Consider the following 25228-nt stretch of genomic DNA (forward strand, 5'->3'; position numbering starts at 1 on the left):
GAATGGAATAGAAAAGTAGCCCAAATTGCCAACCTTTCTATCCGATTTCTATCTAGTGAAAAAGCAGGATATCAAGTTTCCGGTGACAGTTTTCTCATTGCCAATTAGGCAAGTTACTGCTGCAACTGCTAAGGTAAGGAAGGCTGTTTTTCCCTTCAATTTTCTCTTGCAATATCCATATTAATGGGGTACTTAGGCATAGCAATTTTCCTAGACTAAACTGTTTACATGTCAACTTGGCATATTAGATACTGACCAAGCAATTTTATATAGTGGGGGAAAGAATTCGAAACATGTGATACTCATGAAAACGAATAAAATAAAAGGAATATTGTAAAGTCTCATTAGCATATATCGTGCACCCAATTTGGAACAGAATTAGTGAACTTGTGTTTCTCCAAATTTGACTTCTGATTTCAACCATTCAGAAATTCACTCTAATTGATTTCCTCTTTAAAGTTTTGAGAAAAATCGATCAATTTATAATCAGCAATCTGCATGCAATTTTCTAGAATAAAGCTCTTATTCCACCACAAAAATGGGAATAAACATAAGTAGTACTTGGTAGTGCCACTAGCCTAATCAATCTTTCAATATGTAAGCATAATTAAAGTGTCGTCAATTCTCCAATCAAATCTTATCCTAGCATGAGATTCTAATTTATAGTTTAGAGTTAGAAGACTATCAGAATGGACTAATTTAGCCTAATTATCCAATTGATCTCATATCATAACTAATAGTCTACAAGATATATACCAAACTTTCAATGGGCCGTTCCACACATCCATAAACCTTTGGCGATTTGAAAAATTTTGCAAACCTATCCTTTTGTGCTTTACAATACAAAGCAGTCTTAAGTAATACTATGAGAATAACAAAAAGAAAAGGGCAGATAAAAAAAAAACCTTCGTAGTTGGGAATGAAAGCAGTGTTTTTTGCTTCATCTTTTGTATAAATTTTAATTTGCCTTTTTAGTGTTTGATCTTTATTTTCACCTTTGGACGGTTATTATCGGTTTGTTTTTGGTACTTGCATAGAACAATGTTTTCTTCTTTGCTTTCTGTTGATTAGTTTTGTAACCTTTTGATTGCTTGGTAAATATCTTCAACTTAGCCAAAAAAAAAAAAGGCAGAAAAATTGTTTTCATCTGATGAAAAATATATAGTTGCTATGTAGGAAAAGGGCAATCTAGTCCTTTCAGGAAAATCAATATCTAAGTCTAGGGCAAGTGTATATATATAGTAATAATCTAGGGCTATATATATATATATATTAATTTTTTTTTAAAAAAAAAAAAGTAGTACTCCTCGCTAGTGAAGGAAATCCCAGAGGAGAATATCAGAAGAAGAAGCTGCAGAAACTTTACAGGCAGGGGGAGGAGCAAAGGGACCAGGAAAGGATGATGGTGAACTTGAACAGCGCAGACATCCGAACTGCCGTTAAACCAAGGAGTACTGATCAATGGAGCAACGAACGATATCTGATGAGGCAGAGATACCTGAGAAGCTACCGCTTCACCAAGAAGAAAGAAACTGTGATACAAAGAACAAAGAAGTGGCTTGTGGAGAAGCAGAAGGAGCAGTACTTGTCGTCCGATGACAAACATGCGGCAGCAGGGACTAGAAAACCTAAACACAAAAAATTATCTGCTTACGTTCGAGCTTGTCTGATCAAGTTATTGTTGCGGCTTTGCGTGGCCAATGTTGACACTAATGCGGAGGAATCGAAACTTTTGCCCTAAATATCTGTCATAATTCTAGTAAAATTTTTCTTTTCTTTTTTTTCCTGTTTTGCTTTTGCAAACTAATAGAGATTATTATGGTTTTGCTATTTTTCGTTTTCCTTCTGTTTTCATTATAAGTATTTTTTTAGATATCTCCTACTTGTCTTTCATTTGATCTTGTTTCTATAATTTTACATCTCATGTTAAGTCTTATATTATTAAAACTCTAACCCCTAAATCTCTAAGCATAACTTTAACAGCAGCTGCAAAATAATATTAAAATAAAAAATTTATTAAACACGTGACATAAATTTATAAACGGACACCGAAGGGGTAGAGAATTTTTTTTTCAAATCTCATGTTAGTGATTAATTTATCACGGAACCTCATATATAATTTGAAGTTGGTAATAGTACACCTACCATTGCCAATCCTTTAAAATAAAACTTTTTCTTCAAGACATCATACTCATCACATAATTGAACTTGCAAAAGTAATAATTATTTTTATGTAAGATTTTGACATCAGATTTTATAAATAAAATTGAACATTTTAATTTTAAGATTATGGTGAGGGTGATTTTTTAGAGTATATCCCTAACAATTAAAAATAACGAAAATGCATTCCATGAAAAGCCCATACTTCTTCCACATGAAAAAGAAAAACAAAGCCCATTTCATGAATTTGTAGTTGGACTTTTCCCATCCATAAAATCTAAGCCCAAAAAGAGAAAGATCCCCAAAACAATACAGGCTTGGTTTAGCCCACATGTTAACTGGCATAGGCCTCTTGTTGAAATAAGAAGGAAAAAATTGGCAAGAAAACATTTGGGAAAACTTTCATGAAAATACATTAATTGTTATTCTTTTGGTAAGAATATAGTAACTATATTGTTTATGATACATAAAAATTGGGACATATTTTAATGGCTAATAGTGATTCACATTACAAAGTTCAATGATTCTATCAAAAGGGCAGAGCATTTACTATTCCCAACTACATAGATATTATTTAAATTACAATTTCATTCAATTTCGCAGTCACCAGATTCTTATACTTATTGTGTGCTTGACCCACAGGCTATATTGGGACAAAAAATATATATTACATGAAGATGCTTAAGGCCCACTTGTAAGATTGAAATCATGAAAGTAGCATTCAATTTGGCTGCACGCTTAAATCCTTGAATCACCAAAAAAAAAAAAAAAACAAATAGAGAAGAAGGAGAAGGCTACTGTTGAATTATGTATTATTTAAATTAAAACCCATGATTCCTTTTCCTTTCAGAAGAATGATCAATGTCTCTACCAATGATTAGGAGTTATTAGTTTGACTCATATGATAAAGAATAAATTTGTATGTTCATCATAATCAAGGAACTCTCTCACTGCAACTGGTTCAGGGGCTAGAAATTCAGTATGCAATTATGTCAAATGTAAAGTAATTACCCTAAACATGTAATAATGAGCTTTTATACTTTTCTTTCTTTTGTTTCCTTACATGAACCCATTCCTCTTTAGGAAGGTCTATCTACCCTTTTCAGCAAGTGGTTAATTGTAATTTGAGAGAATAAAGAATCATTAATTTCCAAGTGTTAGCTAGGCATATGGAAATGAGAAGCACACATCAAATCTAAGTTCTCCTCCATTTCTACATCAAAACTTTAGCAATTCCCCAAAAACGTGAGAAGTGTATGGAAAAATTGACTGTTAGGAAAGGAGCTGGTAATGGAGCTTATGCAAGTTGTACGACAAGTGCAACCCACATAGGTCCATGCCAAAAGCTCAAAAAGAGCTTTTCTAGTCTTTAGTCTTTAGCCTTGGACTGATGAAAAATAAAAAATTCAAGTTCCCACCTTGCAAGGCTGCAAATCACTCCACCAACACTCCCCCCATACCCACCACTATCGACCCCCATTTCCTCATCTCATAATCAAAAAGAGAAGAAAGAAAAAATCACTCTCTATGAACAGCCTGTCACCTATCTTTTATCGACACATGTTGCTATCCAAACACCTTGATATCTGCATGGACCACGGCTCCCACGTGGCCGCGGCCACACTTTGCCGGCCGTGCCACGTGGACCCCCTTATGCGAATTTTAGGACCACCTTTGGAGATATATGCTCTTTCATATATTATCAGAGAGCTCCCATTTCTGTATCAGAAGTGCTATGCTTTTCAATTACTTCAGGTCGTTTTCCAACATGGGGCCATGTCCATAAGGCGTCCAAAACCGAAAGACTCACCACCAATTGCTTTTTTTCCTTTTTTCCCCCCTCCCCTTCTCCATTTCAATTTTATCTACAAACCTGGATCAATGATCATGGTCAATTACAATGGGAAAGGTGTAAGTTGAAAAAGAAAAGTAATGGTATGCTACTATAACAAAAGAAAAAGGAAGTAAAATTATCTCGTAAAGGGTGGGAGCCATGCCATGAGAATGTTTGGTCCCCTAGTTAATGTAATCATCTGCGACGAAAGTGACCCACTGGAGAAAGACATGGGCCGGTTTTGGTTCTCAAGTCCCAAGAAAAAAACAACTCACCCTTATGATGATCCGTCCATATGGAACCCTACTTGTCTTATTTTCTGATATTTTCTAGGTATACAAACAGATCCCCCAGACCCAGAGTCTCTAGATTATAAGTGGAATTTAGTTCATCACATTAATTGCATTTGTTCATATCTAATCTTAGTCCTTTTCAAAGATTCAAGTTCCATATATTACGAGTGTTAGGAAATGCCAGATCCAATGAATATGTACGTATTGTCTTCTTACTCTTTGTACTTTGTTTTTATTAAACATGACATTATATTTGTGATCACTATGGTTCTGTCTATTTCTCCGAATTCCAAAACATGAAAAAATTTCATTTTGCATTAATAGATTAAGCTGCAGTACATATATATAGATACAGAATATCATATCGGACAACAGAAAATATATAAATCAAACCATTTTAACATATATCTTAATTTATGTAACATGAGAGAGAGAGGTATGGTATGCGACGTCCTTCAAGTTTATTTCCTTAAATATGATTAAGACATAGAAGAAGTGGCCCCTATATCTATAATTTCTATCCGTTTTATAGCAAACGTACAAATTGCTCAGTCTTAAATCAAAGCATCATACGTACGAGATAATGTTCAATAGTGATTATAATAATTAAATAGTACACTATATAAAATGCAATCTGACATGATACCATATTGGATCTGACCAAATTGTACCTAAGAATTCCTGACGTTTTCGTTTGTTTCCCTCTCTCTCTCTCTCTCTCTCTCTCTCTCTCTCTGTCCCTTTGTTTCCTTCTCAAACATAAACAAACAATCTAGCATGACAAGAATAGCACCTTTGAATTCCACAACATTTTGATAATTTTCTAATCAGTTTCTCGTAGTACACGCATTAACTAGCAAAAGGGGTTGGCTTGGGTTGGGTGCTATTAAAGAAAACAAAAACGACAAAGGGTTGGGGTTTCAGCTTCCTCGACCAATGGAATTGGAGACTGAATCATTCACAACAAAAAAAAAAAAAATAAAAGCTTTAGAGGTTTGGTTTGGTGGTGTAAGAGTCGTGACAAAGAGAGAGAGAGAGGGGCTTAATTTTTAAGACAACAGAAAAAAAATCATATTATTATGTTAATAGTATCTAAAGATACTTGATTTGGAGAAAACAGTTGGTTGAGGCATAAACATCATTAGGTGAGAGGGAGGGGGGTTTCCCCCTTTTTCAAATAATTATTGTCGATGATTTGTTGTACAAACAAGCAATTGGGATATGATTGCATTCTAATTATACATATATTTAATTTAAGTAAAGCTTTTGCATAACTATTACTACTACTATAACACACGTCATTTTATTGTTTGTAATGTTACTAGATAAAATATAAGATAAGATATTACGACACCCGAAAGCACAAGCTTCACAAGTTAGATTTTAATATTAAATCCTTATCTTCATACTATGAATCTGTCAAAAAATTATACAAGATTTTTTTAAAATTAAATTTTAAATTCTTATCATTATAAATTTATGCAAAAAAATTAATAAAAAAAAAACTGTACTAGATGAGATCTGATAGCCGTAAATTGGTATTATAAGTGGTTTAGGTAATTTTATTCAATTATCCATAAGAGGAAACACGTAAAAAGGTATATTAAATGTTGGAGGAGTGACATCCGACATGAATAACACTAGGTCCCTCTCGATTTGGAGAATCATAAGCAAGGCTGGACATTAAAATCCATGGAAGATATGAAAACCAGGTGCCTCCAAACCTGGAAAAAAGACTTGACCTATGTCGATGCATCATAGTCATTTGGGGACATGCCTCAACCTTGCCTTATATTTGTCTAGTGTTTTCAGTTGCTTATTTCCCCAGTAAATCTCGTCTCAAAAAAAAAAAAAAATTACACATACACTAATTTTAATGTTTATGTTTATAAACCATCCACGAATTTTTTACTTGTTCTATGTGACATCATAAAAAATTAAATTTTAATCACTTTTTGAAGTAATATATTTTTTTTATAGTAAAATGTTAAAAAGTACAGTTATTTAAACTTTAAACTTCACTTTTTTCACATTTAATAGTAATATAAAAAATATCATCTTTGTAATTTTATGCAATTTCTATCATTACATTTTATTTACAATGCATATAAAAATTTATATATTAAAGTTATATCTACAAAAATGTTCTAAAAAATATAAAAAAAGTATTATTAAAAATATTTTTAGTAATATATTTTAAAAATATGTTGTTTAAGTCAAATTTGTTATAGTGTGAGATTAAAACACCTTGTATACTTCTTTTGAAAACAAATATCGCACAGTATTGAAATTCATTTTAACAAGATACACCACAATTATCTAATTTCATTGATTGTTACTTTTATTCAATGCAATCAAATTTTAATATTTCTTTCCTTTAGCGTCGATAAAGATAGAGCGGAGATAGATTATAGGAATAATAATATGAGAGTTACTTTATTAAGAATACATTTATTTAATTAATTCCTTAATTATTGTACTTTAACTTGAATATTTTTTAAGGGGAAAAAACCTCGGCTGCCCTCAATCCCAGCCCCAGGACAGGACAAAAAATTGATTTTAGGCCACCATCAATTTTTTTTTTCCATGCTATTACGTGTGCAATATTAGTATTAAAAAAATGTTTTGTTTTATTTGAGACTTTAAAGTTAAAGAGTTTTTAATTGCAGAAGTCGTCGGTAATATGAGTATACCGCCACTAATAATTAATTCCTTTTATTCTAACCTTAGGCAAATTTGGCCATAAGTAATTGACCTCACATGAAATTAACCTTGAATTATTTGGATTAGTAGCAGCCTGAACTAAACCATGCACCCTTTTTCCACATTAAGTGGTTTACGATTTGGGGTTAATTGAAGTACTTAATTAAATTTATGATATTGTGTTAGACTTTTCGACGATATACAAATGACATGGATATAAAAATAATAATTTTTTTAATCTTTAATTTTTATTGGATTATCAAATATTTATAATAGATTTTTATATCTTCCATTAAAAAAACCATCGAGTTCAAATTTTTTTTAAAAAATAAATAAAAGAGAGGGCAAATCCAACTTGTAATATTTATTCTCAAGGGTTTGGTAGGTAGGTGATTTTAATTTTAATGGTTGCTTTCACAAAATTCAATGGGCTTTAAAATATTAAAGGAAAAGGATTTAACTGAAGAGGAAAAAGAGAATGTCCAAAGGGGGAACTAATCCCAAATTCCCAATTCCCCAAAGCACAAAAGTGAAAGTTGTGGTCACCCGCCCTCCCCTCCCCTCCCCTCCCCTTTGTAATTAATTGGTATGCAAATGTGCACAAAAGTTAGAGAATTGAAGAAAAAAGAAGAGAAAGAGAGAGACAGAGAGGATGAAGCATCAAGAGAAAAGGAAGGGAATAATTTTGATTGACATAAACCCAAAAAAAAAGAGACAAAGAGAAGACCAAATTTCAATTAGATTTATGAATTTTATTTATTTTAATTTTTAATTTTTTCGCTTTTGGAATTGTGGAGGAGAGAAAGCCTTTTGCTCTGCGTCACTTCCTTTTCCACCACAGAGACAGTTACAAATTTGGCGTTGACGCTTCCTCGTACAACTACTTCCCTCTCTTCGTACCTTCTTTATATAAATCTTTACCTCCTTTCTTCCTTTTTAATTTCAATTTAAATTAAATTCTTTTTCCTCCTTTTCCTTTTCCCTTTTTTATTTTTATTTCTTTAAAAAAATACAAAATTTTTTTATTTAATATTATACTATCTGTCCCCTGGGAATCCTCATTCGTTTTCTTCTCCTTGGCAACGAGCCTGATTCCCTAGTCCTTGAAAAGCTGCTCGTGGTCAAACGCTATCGTTTTGCACCGTTTTGTTGTTGTCATCACCACTGTTGCCAGTTTTGTTAAATCAAAATCTCTTTTGATATTCTATCCGTTGCTATTTGGACAGGCCACTATCAACTTATCCTACCATTTCTTTTGCATGGCAGATAAATCTTTTTATTTTGTTTTTTTCTTCCACCTCTCTCACTATACATATAAGCGAATTGATGTTTCACGACGTTCCAGTTATATTTTATATATATAAAAAAATATCAATCAACGAATCGACATATAATTTTTCAAAGGAATGTTACGGGACTTGAGTCGAGAACCAGAAAATTTTAACTTTTATTTAAAAGACAAATTGTATAGTGAATATGAAAAAGGCAAAAAGATGCTATACATTCATTAACTAGCTAGGCTTTCTTGTTTGGATCATGTAGCCTAGCTGTCGCACATACCCTTTTTGCCAGCCATGTGAAAAACGAGCAAAACTGATAACCTCATCTTACATATTAGCTCTTAGTCTCTTTTACAGCAAAGATAGGAAGCTCAAGAACCTTGTAAACAATGGGGTGTGTTGATAGCTTTGTATATATGTAAATCACCTTTTCTTTTTAATTAAAGCAAAGTGATGCAACATGTGAATTTCTTAAGAGATTACTTCTTTTATGTCTAGTCTCATGGAAACACATTTAATTGCGGAGTTTTGTTGAGATTCGGTGTATTAGTATTAGTGTAAATTCAAACTCGTAATCTCTTTTTTTCTCTTTTCGTAAGATGAATTTATAAAACAAGTTAATTTAATTTTAACGTTTAATAATTTTAAATTTCAAGTTATTATGGAACTTTGCTAATAATTTAATTAAAATCAAATCTCTTCTCATATATATCTTAATCAATTAAACCTCGTTACTTCAAATACCAAAGCAAAGATAATCTCACTATTCTTACCGTGACTATATTTGTATCAACTTTTTTGAATGGAATTGTCATTGAAAATAGAAAAAAGGAGTTCATGCCACATTAGGACTTATATATCAACCAACAAAAATGCCTTAACTTAGGATCCTATCATATAATTCAAAAGTAAAAACAAAAAAAAGATAAAATCGATGTCGATTAACATTGGTTAATTATAGTATTATTTATTCGGAGAAGGGAGATTTGAATTTCAAATATCGGTTTCAATGAAAAAAAATTGATACATATATTTAATGTTGAGTTTAAATATTTAAAAAATCCGATTTTACTTGAATTTTAGTTACAAAATTAAAACATACTTTTGACGATGAGTCCCCACGTGTCTAGAATTAGAGAGAAGCCAAAAAGCAATAATTGCAAATGAACACATAGGCATCATTTCCAACCGGTGAATACAAGCACAGGGGAGCAAATTTTTCGTGCATGTGGGTTTCCTGCAGGTTTCTTGGATTCTGATCAGGAGGATAAGATTGCGTTTACGAAGGTATTGCTCATCATGGTGTTCATTGACAAGAAAACTTGAGAGACGACAACCCATAAAATCATTATGTATTGACAAACACAGGGAAATTTAATCAAGTTTCTTGACAAGAAAATGAATAATGTATGCAATGCATGGAACACTGCAATTAATTACGGTAAGGGTCAGGTTTTGCGGCTAATATATATTACAGCTGCAAATGGGCTGTGAAAAACATTGATTAAGCTTTGCCAACTGCATCTGAATATGTCTAGATTTGCATAAAACATTGAAGCATTTAAACTCCATTGCAGGTGTTTCAAGAGTACGCAACAACAAAACAATTTTTGATGATACATATATATTAATTATTTCAATGGAGAAAAACCATATGGAGACAACTCGAGGACAACAATGTCACCATCCAAAATATGCAAATTGCAGTGATAAAAGTAATATGACTGGCAAGCAATGGACGACATCTCTTTCCAATTAATAGAGACATTTCCAGTTGTTGTAAATGAGGAAATGAGAGGAAATCGTTTTGAGAATTTAATTAGCAGGCAGTGTTGTGTCGGCCTCTGATACCGATCAGGCTCGAAATTGAGGCATTAAAATTTTTTTTCTGGATCTTGGGGTATATGTCCAGTCAGTGTATAGTGATTGAGATTGGTTTACCATTGGATTAAAACCAGTAAAGTAGAAGAATTTTTAGCCAACTGGAAAAGGAGCCCAAAAGAGAAACAAAAAGAATTTAACCCATTGAAGAAATTAAAGAGCATGTTTTAAACTTTAAAGCATTATCATGGTTTCATTATAGGTTCGTTTTAAGGCCGTTTGCAGATCATATAGGGCGTAGAAAACAAACTAGAGGTCAGCGTCCTGCCTTGTGACCGAAGCAGAAACAGACTGAAATTTTGATTATTAACTGAAAAAGAACATGTAATATCTGCCCCTATCATTGTACTGCCTATTCCGCCATCAACATCTCTGAGTTTCACATCTACCGCCATCTTTCTCCGACAATACCCCCGCCTGCTTCTATCAGATACAGGGCTGCAACCATTTTATTGATACACCGTTGCACCAACATTGAACCGGAATGAGTGCATGCCAACAGCAGAAAGTTTCTATCAGAAATCATCAAGAAAAAAATGTGACTGCCTGCAATCATGCCCTTTTCTCCTACTGTTAAGCACGTTGCAGTTGTCTGTTTTCTGGGGCATGTTGATGAAAATGATTTGTCTCGTCACGTTTTAGGGATTTCAACATCAAATGATGAATCAATAACAACGAGTGATCATGAAGCACCGAGTTTTAACTAGGAAAACGGTCTGAAACAGTGACCTTCATAAGAATCTTTCCGTATTCTATCAAGTATGATGGTTAATTGCAGTTCTTGCTGGGATCAGTACTTGAATGACTGCAAATGAACGGCTTTGTTGTATTGATAATTATAATGTACTACTGTACATGCAATGAAACAAATGCAAAATGCCAAAGCAAATAACTCAAAGAGGTTAAATCCAGTTCCTTTCAGCATGGAAAATGCAGGATGCATACGGTTGATATGTCTTTCCCTCTTTTGGCTGATCAAGAAACATGTTTTCTAGTCCATTTTGGCTGCACTTGTATGAAAAGTAATGCAAATGGGTGCAAGTTTCTGTCGGTATAAAAACTACAAAACGACATGTTTAGCATGCAACCCCCTCTTTCCGGATCCGGGAAATGTCCGTTTAAGATTTATTATTCCTTAATAACGAGCCAGCAAATTGGCTCTAGAGGCTTCAATTCCTGGTTGCAGGGTCATACTTCGGTTCATAACCATAGCTGAAAGACGATGGTTCAAGTTTTCTGATATTTTTGCATGCGTATAGCTAGCACTGAACTCCCATGCATGGCGTGGGCCGTGAGGGGAGACAATGATAACTGATAAATCATACACCGAGGATTCCTTAAGTCGTGGTACAGAAAAAGCTTAGCCGGCCTGCACTGCACCTAACTGTAGTTAATGAATTCAACAACGCCAAAGTACTGGTGCAGGTCTGATCACATGTCTTCTAATTAATTAAGACCCTAAGTTAATTTATGTGGGACTCACTTCCTAAAGCTACATAACTTTGGAATATATGGAAAATTAATCTAAGATCATCTAGCTTACTTATCAATACATATTTCAGAAACTTACATAAAACCCTTTTGCTCAACTGATGGTAGTTCATGGTGGTGCTTTTGAAACAAAATTGTAAATAGCAGATCACCATGATCGATGAATGATCTCTCCATTTCATCAACCCCTAACAGCTACCTAAACCTTTGCTATGAACAAGTTATGACGCTGAAAACGTACTGTACTAGTTGCAAAACAAGTGCGGCGAAAACAACTGCCACGTTAAATGAAAATCACATCGATGATAACCATATATATGCATGCATTATTGAACCATATGCAGTACCATACCGGCCAGTTTTCTTCTGATCTGATGCTCAGTATCTGACTCAACAGAAAAGCAAAAAATGTGAAGAGAATGTCGAATTTCTGTTACAATCATTTATCAGTGGAAAATAATAAAACATTGCAGGGACGATAAATCACGGATCGAATCATGGGGGGCGTACGTCCCTCCAATCACTGTGTGTTTTATTACGACATAATGAGTTTGATGTTGGCTTCGTTCATCAAATTGAAGGGGAAAATGTTGGCACGATTAACTTGTGGGATTCCCCATCTCTCCTTCATCATTAATCCTTGTGAAAATATTAGAATGGAAACAATAAATTTGATGCAAGCCAACCACAGAGAGCTAGCCTGATTGAACTGGGTGCAAACAATTTAGACCGTACTGTTTCCACAACAAGGAGCTTAAATGGAGAGTTCACATCAATCTCATTCGGTCCCGTATAAGTAGATAAAGATTTTAATATCTGATCACATGGTTTTTTGTCTGCTATAGATTATGAGATTCTCAATTGACGTTGCCATCTTTAGGTCCATAAATTCAGAAAAATAAAAAACATGTACACATATATCTTTTTGAAGTTTTGATGGCTCTTTCCCACTGTTCGACCAAGTTCAAAATCATCAAACCATTTCCATTCCAAGCTTGTCTGAGATACAGTTTACACGCCTGAAGGTGCAGGGTACTCGATCAGAACTAAAGTTTTCCTGAGACAGCATGATGAAACCTTGCTCTGCATGCCACATTTTTGGGGGCAAAATGTACAATAATGAAACACAAATTGATGCAAAATAGCAATCTGTAATTGTTTGATGGGTGCTTTGCTTGATATTTTCATTTCAGGATTTTGAGCCCCTCAATCGATGCGAGCTGAGATAGCTTGCTGCTATCTTTCTGTAGCTTTCCTCTTGCCAGGCAAAGGGGACGTGTACATGAGAATAATAAAGTTAAGCAAGGACAACAAAAGTTTTGGGAAGGAAAATTTTTCCCTTTTGGAGCTGCATGGTAACATTAAATTTGCAAAGAGAGGGACACGTGCGTGGAGCCGACTTTCACACGTGAGTTGGGGCAGATGAGATTGATCTGATTTTTCATCAATCATGAAAAAGTGGAGGGCTGTCAAGCGTGTGATCGGAGGGGTGGGATTCACGTGACCCTTCCCCCAAAAAGACGACAGATTTTATAGATGGAAAATATATATATATATATATATATATTAAAAAAAAAGAAAAAAGAAAAGAAAGTTGGCCTGTCAACATTCAATCTGGTTTGCAGTTGAATAAACAAAGCAAAACCCAAAATGAAAATGGGTTTTGTTTTTTAATTTTTTAATTTTTTAATTTTCGATTGAATGTTAAGTCTTGAGTGGCAAATGAACTAGGAGAGAAAAAGAACATTTTCTCACTTTTTATGATTTTTTTCTCTCTCCAATTTTTTAATTTAAAGTCATGCTTGTTTTGAAAGAAAACAATGTATTGTATTTTGTTGGTGAAACCATAGACTAATAATTATTATATATGTGAAAATTTCCATGAAATTATTGAGAAGAAACCTTGTTCCGATAATATAATTAAATGTAAAAGGGATGGTGACAAGAAGACTGGTTAGCCATACAAAGAAGAAACTGCCTAGACCTGTTACTATATTTTTCTTTTATTTTGAAAGTCAAATATCATTTTACCTTGCAGCTTCCTTGACTTCAATACCAGCACGTCATAGATTTTTCATTATACATTATAATTTATTCATGTTTGAATTGATGCAAATGGTCCTCCATGCTTCACGATTGCTTTCTTTATCTTGGTTTTTTTTTCCTTTTTTTCAAATGAAATTTAGGTAAAGGTTGTTTCATCTGTATACTTCCAATGATATATTGTTTAATAGAAATAAGTCTTATATTTAAATTATTAACTTTGTATCAATTTGTTTATTTCCATTGAAAATTTTGACAAAAATAATATAAAAAATTCAATTTCAATTTGTTTTAAACTATGATTACAAGTATTTGATTCCAAGAAGTAACATTTTCTCTCTTTCGTCTATTAAAAAAAAACCCTATCATGTTATCTATTGTCATTTATTTCTTATTAAATAGATTCTACTATCTCACGACATCAAAGCTTATATTTATATACTTGTGTCTAAACTTACAACTATTTATTTGAGCACGACGTTATTTAGCCACTAAGCTAAAGATCTTTCACGATCAATAAACCGATTCAGTTTACTTCTTTTACGACACAATAATTAGTAGTTTTATGCAAATTTTATAATAATATTGCTTTCCTATAATTGTCAAAATTATGATGATGCTTAGATCTGTCTTTTAATATAATTCTACATCTCCACTTATTTGAATGTGATGTGAATTATTAATTACTTATAATGTATGCCAATAAGTTAAAGATCTTTCATATCTAAATCAATTCCTTCTTTTTTTGGGTGATATAATCAATAATGTATTATAAACCAAGCTCAAGTAATAAGAGAGGAATAGGAGTTTGGATAGAGATTGAAATTTGACCCATGGTATATATATTCTTGTTTCTCAAACATATAAACAATTAATATGTCATAAACCTTCACGACAACATTTTTCTTCTTTTTTTTTTTTAATTTTTTTTGGCTCCTCTAGCTTATGGAATAAATTAGATTTGGCATTATATGGAATTGTGAAGCATCCATTTTTGTCACTCTAATAATTATGGAATAAATGGTTCTATTTTTAGGTACAAAATTTCATGTCACAGATTGACTAAGACCCAAACTTCCATATGCATTTGGGTATATGATGGTAGTCGAAATATCCTGACAAAAAAGGCTTGTAGGTTTTAATAGACAGCTTAGTCCATAGTTGATTACAGGGTGGACAAACATAGTGCTGCTTTGCATTGGAATCTCTCAACCAGAAACTGGATATGTCTCCTCTCTCTCATGGCAAATCACCAAACCTAGCTAATATATATATATATATATATATATTTAAAAAGAAGAGAAAAAGAAACCCAAAATGCTGCATGAGATCATATACCACTTTAAAGTTTAAAACTAATGCATGAAATCTGACACCATATAGAAACAGTAGATGCCAAACATTTGGGGGAAAATTATTTTAAAGAAACAAAAAGAGAGACCCCAAGTTGGGACTGAAAGGTTGGGGAGCATGGCCATTGTATTTATTAATACATCCAAGTCACCTATATCCTGGCCTACGTGAATTAAATTTTTATACTTACATGTACTGATATTCTAGAATATATATATTGCTGTTAAATAGAAAAGGGGGTTAATTATTATATATATCCTTAAATTGTAAATATAGAATAGGCTGGAAAACCAACATGGGAGGTTATTCATTGTTCATCAATTATTATCTCCACCTCTTCTCTCTCTCTCTCTCTCTCTCCATATCCCTCCAAAATAATATGAATGCCCACACATGTGATACAAGAAAAATGGTAAATCAAAATAACATGAATGCCCATACATGTGAAACAAGAAAAATGGCAAATTAAAGTTACTTGGTTATCATTAATTATTAGCTAAGAGGTATATATAGTAATAGTTTTTTTTTAAATTGAAAAAAAGAGAGATTTGAACCTTACTTTTTAAGTAAATAAATCATAAATCAACTAATGAACTAAATATTTATGTGTTATATAATAATAGTTTTGTTTAGAAATAGAACTAATATTAGACAAATAGCATTTCTCACATGATGGAAAATCTCTACGATAAGTTTTTGCCGACTTTTTCTTCTTTTTTTTTTATTTTTCCTTGTTAAAAGGTAAATATCCCTTTGGTATATATAGAAAGATGAATTTGGAGGGATAATAGAAAAAAAATGTAATTATAAAGAAAAGAAACATATTCATAGCTTTTGTTGTAAGAAGTGATAAATATGAAGTACTAATAACTTCATTTTTTGTAATATAATCAAGGGTATTTTCATATTCTATTTAGTTTAATCTCTTTTTAAGATGATCTTAAAAGACATACTCTCCCATGGTGTATTAAAAGTTTTACTTTGAAATATTTTTAGATAAAAAATATAATAACTTGGTGTTAACGGGAAAAACAAATGTCTTTTTCTTGATAATCAATTAATAGCATCATTATTATGTCATAAATGAGTGCAAGATTATCATCTTCCATGATACGAGTCCCATATTGTTTATAGCCCTACCATACCCCCAAATACGTTAGAATCAACCATTTATTCCATGACATTGAAATGAAAAATCAGTAATAAATAATACGAAAAGAAATAAAAACGTTTTGTAGTTACAACCATGCAAGAGAGGAGTAAATCGATGTAATTAAATGATCAAAGTGGTCTCTAATTCAAATACTATCATAATAAAATGTAAATCTTATTGACGAACGAGGACAAAATTAAAATAAAATGATTGTCTATCATAAATTAGGGTACTCTACTTATATATATATATATATATATATATATATATATATATATATATGAGAAAGGAAAGTGAAGAGATAATTAAAACTCACGGGACTGAAAGAGAAAAAGAAAACAAAAAAACATAAGTAGAAATCAAAAAACATGAGTAAAAGGTTACTCAAAACATGCCCATCGCCAAACCAGAAAGCAGTTACGTGTGCTTTTCAGACCTTACGAACCCCCCCACATAAACCTAACTTGTCTTCAGCCCCAGCCCTTCGGCACGTGCCACCCATCCTCGGCCTGTAACCTTTTTTATTTTTTTTTAATAAATATTTTTAAAAATTATAAAAATACTGAATTTTTAAATTTGATTTGCTGATAATACATAAAATCTATATACTCACAAGGTATCAAATAAAAACTCTTAAAAAAATCTCCATTCCTTTCTCCCTATATTTTTTTATTGCTTTCTCATCTCTCTCTCTCTCTCTGAGCTTTGTTTCTGATATTAATGCAAAAAATAAAAAAGCATCTCAAAATGGCCTATTTGCCCTTACCAACTATTGATATCAATGAATATATATAATGATTAGTTAGGGTATTTTGGTAAATTGAACATATAAAAGGGATGGTGGTAGTTTGGATCATTGAGATGACTTTGTACTGACCCTTATCTTTATTTTATTCCGTAGTTTGCGTTGGTTTCCAAAGGACGTCTATTAAAATTACAATAATAGCCGACTTTTTCCAACATAAAATTTTTATTTTTTTTATTTGAAGGTTATTTTACATCTAATTTAAAAAAAATTCAAAATATACCCCTAATCTAAAATTTTTAAATAAAAAATATTTATCTCATTAATTGATACATAATTTCTTATCTAAGAAGTAAAATTCAAACCCACCTTCTCCCAATAATTAAAAAAAATTGAAACTCAAGTCTTTGTTTTTTTTTTCCTCAACTTAATATTATATTATTACCAAATGTCACATTTTAATTTAACACCCTTTTTTAACTTCCTTGTCGTCCATTTGAAGAACAAAATTATAGTAATAATAATAATAATAAAATATTGGAGAGTAAAAAGTGGTGAAGAAGAAAGAATAGCGACCTCTTCTCCTTTTCTGTTTTTTGCCCTCCTCTCTGTGGGGGGAGAGATATCAGTTGTTGTCTCAGCCTCCATTTTCCTTCCCCACTTCCATTTTAAATTTATTTTTCTTTTTTTTGGTTAATTATTGTTATTCCTTCATTATATTTCACCTTTCCTTGCAACAAGAGTGATTACAAAAAAAAAAAAAAAAAAAAGAAGAAAAAACAGTCACTGCTGCAAAGAGCAACAAAGAGAAAGAAAAGGAGAGAAAGAGAAAGAAAGAGACGACAGACAGAGGACAACACACATATACAGAGAGAAAGAGAGAGAGAGAGAAAAGAGAAGAAAAGAGAGGGGGAGGGAATTGAAGAAGCTTTCAATACCACAGAGGAGAAAACGATGTCTAAGAGCTTTACATCCTTTCATACTCTGCAACTCTAACAAGGTCTGCCTATATATACACTCTTACATACACTCTTTCACACACATACATGGGGGGGAGGAAGAAAAAAGAAAAACTTTGAAAGATGATTATCCAAAGCTGAAAATGATAAAAGGGTTACAACCAAATCAGAAAGATAATCAACAAAGACCCATTTCATACCTTTCTTTTTTTGTTTGTTGTTCCTTCTTCTCTCTTTACCCTCTTTTCTTTTTTCTTTCCTTTGCTTCACTTAACTGAGAGAATTTGATCCTTTCTTTTCTTTCCTTTTTTGTGTTTCTGATGTTCTTTATGATGAATAACACTAATTCCAAGATGGGTGTTATTTGTTTTTGTTTGGGGTTAGCGATCCATAATTGAACAGCAAAAAGGCGAAGAGAAAGCACAAGTAGGGGCTGCTATACTTGCTTGAGAGGGAGAGAGCAAAAAAACGAAGGATATGATCATGAAGAAGAAGATATTGATATGGGAATAGCAACACCGCCACTCGTCCCATCGATTCTTTCTCATCACTCCAAGACTCTCCATCAAATTCCAATTCAAGACAAGAGCAATAATTCTACAAATTCTATGTCCCAAGATTACCACCAAGCAGCAGCTGGCATCTTCAGCTTCTCGAATGGCTTCGAGAGACCAGCCGTGAGCCACCAAGAACACCAACAGCAGCAACAACAACATCACTTTGCTCAGCAGATCCGGAGAGATAAACTAAGAGTTCAAGGCTTTGAGCCACCACCTCCACCATTAATAGGGATCGACGAGGAAGAATCAAATGCTCTTCCTGTTTATGAAACAGCAGGTATGTTATCAGAAATGTTCAATTTTCCTTCAGGTGTGGCTGCTGCCGCCACCGCCTCTACCGAGTTATTAGACCAGCCTATACAGCCTAATTATCGAGCACACAGGCCACCGGGTAATACCAACGACTGGTATAACAACAGGCAAGGTGTTGTTGGGGGTTTGGGACAGTTAGGTGAATCAAAGAGTCACAATAACCGTGACAGTTTAGCTCAACAGCATCATCAGCAGTTACCAAGCATTAATGCCGACTCAGCAGCTGCCATGCATCTTTTCTTGATGAACCCGCAGCCAAGATCACCATCTCCTCCTCCAGCAACTACTTCTAATACTCTTCATATGTTGCTTCCAAACCCATCTTCTTCTCTTCAAGGGTTTAATGTATCAGGTCCTGGAGGGGCTTTCGGTACTAGTGCTGTACTATCTCCACCTCAATTCACTTGGGTTCCTGACAGTGCTCATGAAGGAGGTAACACCGGTTCCCAACTCAACAACCCAAGTGAAATTGGAGGTGTTGTAGAAGGTCAAGGGCTTTCACTATCTTTATCATCTTCTTTGCAACACTTAGAGGCTGCCAAAGCTGAAGAATTGAGGATGGGAGATGGTGGGTTACTGTATTATAATCAAGGAGGGGGTTCTTCTTCTGCTGCTCAGTTTCAGTACAAGGGTTTGGGTAATCATCATCAGCCACTGCATTTGCAAGGTGGAGTAGGACAAAACCATCAGGTTCATGTTGGGTTCGGGTCTTCATTAGGAATGGTCAATGTATTGAGAAATTCAAAGTATGTGAAAGCTGCTCAGGAATTGTTAGAAGAATTCTGTAGTGTTGGAAGAGGTCAGTTCAAGAAGAACAAGTTTGGTAGAAACAACACAAACCCTAGTTCTAATCCTGGCAGTAGTGGTGGTGGAGGTGGTGGTTCTTCTTCATCAACAAAGGATCTCCCCCCTTTATCAGCAGCTGATAGAATTGAACATCAAAGAAGGAAGGTCAAACTTTTATCCATGCTTGATGAGGCATGTAATCTCTTTCTCTATTCCTCTCTTTTCTCTTTCTCTTGCATTCACACCTTCTCTCTCCCTCAAGAGTCAAAGACCCAATCCTTTTTTTTTTTCTTTCATTAGTTTAGTCATCCTTTATTTTTCTAATCAAAAACTTTCACAAGGACAAATAGAAAATTTCCGGCCACTTATAGCGAATATTTTACTAAATAAAACAAAACCCAGATAGAGAAAAGCCGGCTGGTGCAATAGGGTTCTATAGGATCTAGTTGGTAGAGTTTGATTACGCTTCACTTTGATTTTTCTATTTCACAAATTTCGTGTCACACTGATTGGATTGGTGGGTGTGAAGGTACCCTGGGGCTGTGGTTTGGTGGAAACATGGGAGGCTACTATTAGGGGTATGCGTCCACCGAGAAGCGACGTTCCTTCTGATTTGGAGGATGACTATTAGCCCACCATATTACGTATCAATATTGTTGTGAAGCTACTGCTACCAGAGAGATCCATACCCATAATAGTAATATTGCGGGGAAAACCATTGATATTATAACTTGGTTGACCCTGGGGAAAGGGGTTGTTATTTCCTTTTCCTTTCTTTTTCAAATTTCTTTTCTTTTCTGTATCCCCGGCCCTTTGTTTTTGTTTACACACACAAGCCCGTCAATTGGCTGTACTGCAGGCAGAAAAAAAAAAAAAAAAACAAGGATATGGATATACTTTGTTCCCACTTCCCATTAACAATCATTTCACTGTAGTTTGCTTTGATTCACGCATTTATTCTTTTGGCTTTCCTTAAACAGCAACTAAGTCTTGTCAAATGATTTTTGGGGGTTTTCAAAATTCTGAAATAGGAAGTTGCCGTTCTCCTCTAATCGTCTGCTATCCCCGTCCAATGTCAAATCATGTCATTGGTCAGCATTATTATTATTATTATTATTATTATATTCTCCTCTTAGCATCAGAAAATTTGCCTCCAGGATTGGGATAAGGAATCGAAAGGCGATCATCAACATTTATCTTCATTTATAATTGTGATTAACAACAACAGTTGAAGTCGTGTAATTCTATGGTTGCAGGTGGACCGGAGATACAACCATTACTGTGAACAAATGCAAATGGTCGTGAACTCATTTGATCTAGTGATGGGCTTTGGATCAGCAGTGCCTTACACTGCCCTTGCTCAGAAGGCAATGTCAAGGCATTTTAGGTGTTTGAAGGATGCGGTATCAGCACAATTGAAGCACAGCTGCGAGGTGCTGGGTGAGAAAGATGGAGCTGGAACCTCAGGCATAACCAAAGGGGAGACCCCGAGGCTAAAGATGCTAGAGCAAAGCTTGAGACAGCAAAGGGCGTTCCATCAAATGGGTATGATGGAACAGGAAGCTTGGAGACCCCAGAGGGGCCTGCCTGAACGTTCTGTCAACATTTTGAGGGCCTGGCTTTTCGAACATTTTCTCCACCCGTACGTTGCCTTTACCTATCTCATCAAACTACTATCACTAGAATCTGCATCTTCTTAATGAAAGTGGACAGGAGGGGGAAAAATTAAGCTAAAAAGTGGAAAGACAAGCCATCATAAATAAGCAAATGACATAATGACACTTTATTAGCTCACAAAATCCAAGTTTTTTTTCTACTTTGTCATACTTTCTGATTAGTGCTTAGAGGAAACAGTAATGCAGTGTCCTTGGGTGTTGTCTCGTCAGCAAAAAGCTGTTAAAAGACCTTCATTTCCTCTCTGCTTTCCTTCTGATACATAAATAGCTTTATTTTGTCACTGGTAGACCCTGAAATTAGTTATTAAAAAAACAACTTTATTAAAGCATAATTTCACAGCCTTTTATCTCTCTCTCTCTCTCTCTCACTGTCTCATATGATATTAGATATACACACCCAAACCAAATAAAAAATAACTTTTTCTTTTGTTTTCATTACTTGTAATAAAGAAGTGATGCATATGCATGTAAATAATAAGAGATGTTGAAAGTTGTTGTCCTCTTTACTTCTGCAAACTACTGCTGCTGCTGTTGATGATCTTTCTCCTCTTAGATTCTCACGCCCATGCAGGGAAAGAAAAGAAAGGTTCAATCCTATCTAGGGGTACATAAAGATCGGTGTCTCTTTATACGGTTTTGGGCAAGGCCTCTGATGTCATTTTCTCGTCTCGTTCTCAGGTACCCAAGCGATGCAGATAAGCATCTGTTGGCTCGACAGACTGGTTTATCGAGAAATCAGGTTGGTCCTCTCTCTCTCTCCTCCCCCCCCCCCCCCCCCCCCCCCTCTCTTTCACTACAAAACAGTAAATTCAGAAAAGGAAAATATATACATATATATATATATATATATATTAGCTGATAGTAATAAGTTCTTTTTTTCTCTCTCTTTTTTAAATTTCATCCTTTGGGGTCTGAACCTCTGCGTTTTAAAAAGCATCACTTAACTAGTAAGTAGAAGAGAAAAGGATACCCTTAGGAAGGAACCATCAGTAAGTTCAGAAGAACTTGCATGGATTTGAGTTATATTTCCCTGATTCTTTTTTTTGGGGTTTCATTCACTGTTTTGAGAAAAGGACCATTTCTTTTTCTTTTCTTTCTTTTCAGTTTTTTATTTTGTGTGTGTTGTGTTCCATTTAGAAAAGAATTATTATACTCTTTTCCTTCTGATACTTTACCCCAGGACATAGATTCTGATTTCTGAGTTGAGAGACATAAATACTGAATGGTGAAGGAACTTAACAGATTATATTTAAGAGCAGAGACAAAGTACACTAGAGATGAGACATGAAAGTTTGCAGCTTTGATTTTCTCTCTCTCTCTCTCTTCTCTCTTTGTATTTGTCTCTCTCCTTTTCTCTCTCATAACAAATAGCCCTATGACACCCTCCAACCACACGATAAAGCCCCATAAATACACCAAGATAAGTTTTTTTTTTTTTTTTTTCTGTACTTCGAGTAGTAGTAGTCGTAGTAAACTTTTTAAGTACATATTTTTTCTCCACTATACTTTTATTCATTTAGCTAGCTTTTTATACTACTTTGCAGAATTCCATTGTCATGTTCATGCAAAGTTATATCAGTAATTAATATTAGAATCTGACTTAAGAATATTGGTTTAGTTTAATTAATGCGGGGGGGAAGGGGTAATTCTTTAGTAGGGGCGAGTTGTTTTTGCACTGTTTAAGTCTGCATGAAAGCCAAAATGGAAAAACGTGTGGCTGCAACGTGATAGGAAAGACAAACACCTAATTCTAGTCCTATGTCTTTTATAATTTATAACTCGGTAATAAAAAGACAGTGATTCGAGGTCATAAATGGAGTGCCCCCCCTAATAATCATGACTGCTTTTAGACTGTGTCAAGTTTTTTGGAGCTTTCTATAGCAAACAGACATCATTGAACAAAATGTTAGGAAAGATGGCTACCTGATGAATTATTCCTGATAAATTATTTATTACCTATTGCTTCTCTGGACTACTACTTTTTTTTCTTTTTTTCTTTTTTGGACTGGACCATAAAGTAGAACAGTAAGCTCATAATGTTGGAAGAAATTAAGGTTGCTGATTGAGGTGAAGATTTTGTTCTTAAAAATTAATTAATCATGTAAACAGCTTTTAGGGACAGATTAATGTTGTACAAGATTAGTCTTTGTCTGATGGAAACAAACAAAGAAAAAAGAGAGTAATTACTGATGCACGGTTTGCATATAATCAGTAGCGACTTTTGTCTTGTTATGTTAAACTTGTCATTGATTTTGTTCTTTGCCTGGGATTTAAATGCATGTGGTGCAATGTATTAAACTGATCATATGTGTTTGCAGGTTTCAAATTGGTTCATAAATGCCAGGGTTCGGTTGTGGAAACCCATGGTGGAAGAGATGTACCAACAAGAGACTAAAGAAGGGGAAACAGATAAAGAGAGAGAAAGGAACCCAAACAATAGTAACAACAACAGCAACAATGCACAAACATCAACGCCTTCAACAACAGCAGAAGCAGCAGCTGCCACAGCAGCATCAACACCAACAACAACAACAACAGCTACAACAACAACCACACCAGCAGGCAAAAGATCCGAAATCAATGCCATGGAAAATGACCCATCACTCATTGCAATCAATAGACAATGCTTCTCGGAAAACCAAGCAAAACAGTGCACCCCCAATACCACCACCACCACCATTATCAGTAGCCCTTCCACCACCACCTCCCCCACCAACAACAACGCCACCGAGGTGGCGCCACCCATTTCCCAGCCTTTCACCACCAACCATGACCCGGATATGCACCACAGGATAGCTGGCGTTGAAGATACGTGTCGTCGTGGCAGCATAGTCACAGCGGATTACGGGACCACCACTGGTAACACTGACATTGGTTCTACTCTCATAAGGTTCGGGACCACGGCTGGTGATGTGTCACTCACTCTAGGGCTACGCCATGCTGGAAACATGCCCGAGAAGAGTTCTTCTTTCTCGGTTAGAGACTTTGGGGGCTGTTAATTTCATAATACATATTCCATAGTATTCTCTTAAAATAGAAAACAAGAAAATCCCATTCTCATTTCTTTTTCTTTAATTTTCCTTTTGTTTTCACCCTCTTTTCTTCAATTCTATTAAGAAACAAAAATTGCATAACGATAAACGTAGCATTAAGTTAGCTAGCTGTATTTGTCCTTATTATAATTGTATAGTAGATTGTTTTACTTCTATATGTACTTAAGGTTTTGTACCTTTTATATTTTCTAGAATAACATGACCTATTCATGTTTTTGAGGGATAGAAAGAGAGAGGTGATGAGAATTGCTCCTGTTTTCGGTAATGGAGGATGATAGATTAACATACATGTTCTTCCATTTTTGTTATTTTTACCATAATGACAAAAACCCTAGTTATGGCCTATTTATCTGCTAGCTATAACTGTATAACTACAGTCCGTATATATAGATACGTCCACACACATACAAACATACGCAGAACGTTTGAGACTATATATTATTAAGCAGTGATAGCTACCAATCTATGATTGAAATAATTGTGTTATATGATCACATGGAGGAAACTGTAGATGCAGATGGTGAACATGAATTTAAGGCACGTCAATTTTGGTCACCTCAGTTAGGTATGAACATTGGGTGCATTAATGGTTTCATATTTGAGCTTGTAAGTTTCTCTTTCCAAATGACAACACGAATTTACTATCTGAAACTGTAAAGTTTTTATGGAGGATGCTGCTGAAGGGATTTTACCTTCGAATATAAAAAGACCAAAAGGAATAAATATCCCAAGAGTTAGGAGGGAGAAAAAGAGAAGAAATTTTTCTTTCATGCATGCTATCTGCAAATTTTATGCAAAATTTTGTATGGCTGACAGTTTTTTATGGTCTGGACCTACGATTATTTCTGTCTTGCCTTCCTCTAGAGTCTAGTCCTAGGTATGACTCTTTAATCCAATTACTTCAAGCACTGTTTCACATTTGTCTTTCTTTGATTGTTATCTCCTT

General features: G+C 34.2%; 1 protein-coding gene across 2 annotated transcripts; it reads left to right on the forward strand.

Annotated features, from left to right (window-relative positions):
* The first annotated feature begins 17679 nt into the window (after positions 1–17679).
* On the forward strand, positions 17680–24627 carry LOC18611010 (BEL1-like homeodomain protein 2). 2 transcript variants are annotated; one of them, XM_007047008.3, is made up of 5 exons: positions 17680–17936; positions 18280–19745; positions 20810–21195; positions 21908–21968; positions 23548–24627. In XM_007047008.3, the coding sequence occupies exons 2-5, from the start codon at positions 18399–18401 to the stop codon at positions 24226–24228; spliced, it is 2475 nt and encodes an 824-aa protein (XP_007047070.3). In that variant the 5' UTR covers positions 17680–17936; positions 18280–18398; the 3' UTR covers positions 24229–24627. The 2 variants fall into 2 exon arrangements, with proteins under 2 accessions (XP_007047070.3, XP_017984454.2); XM_018128965.2 differs by lacking the exon at positions 17680–17936 and having other exon boundaries at positions 17964–19745.
* Positions 24628–25228: the final 601 nt, after the last annotated feature.

Source organism: Theobroma cacao, chromosome 1 (genome assembly GCF_053813885.1).
Source record: "Theobroma cacao isolate CCN51 chromosome 1, ASM5381388v1, whole genome shotgun sequence".
Taxonomy (NCBI): Eukaryota; Viridiplantae; Streptophyta; class Magnoliopsida; order Malvales; family Malvaceae; genus Theobroma; species Theobroma cacao.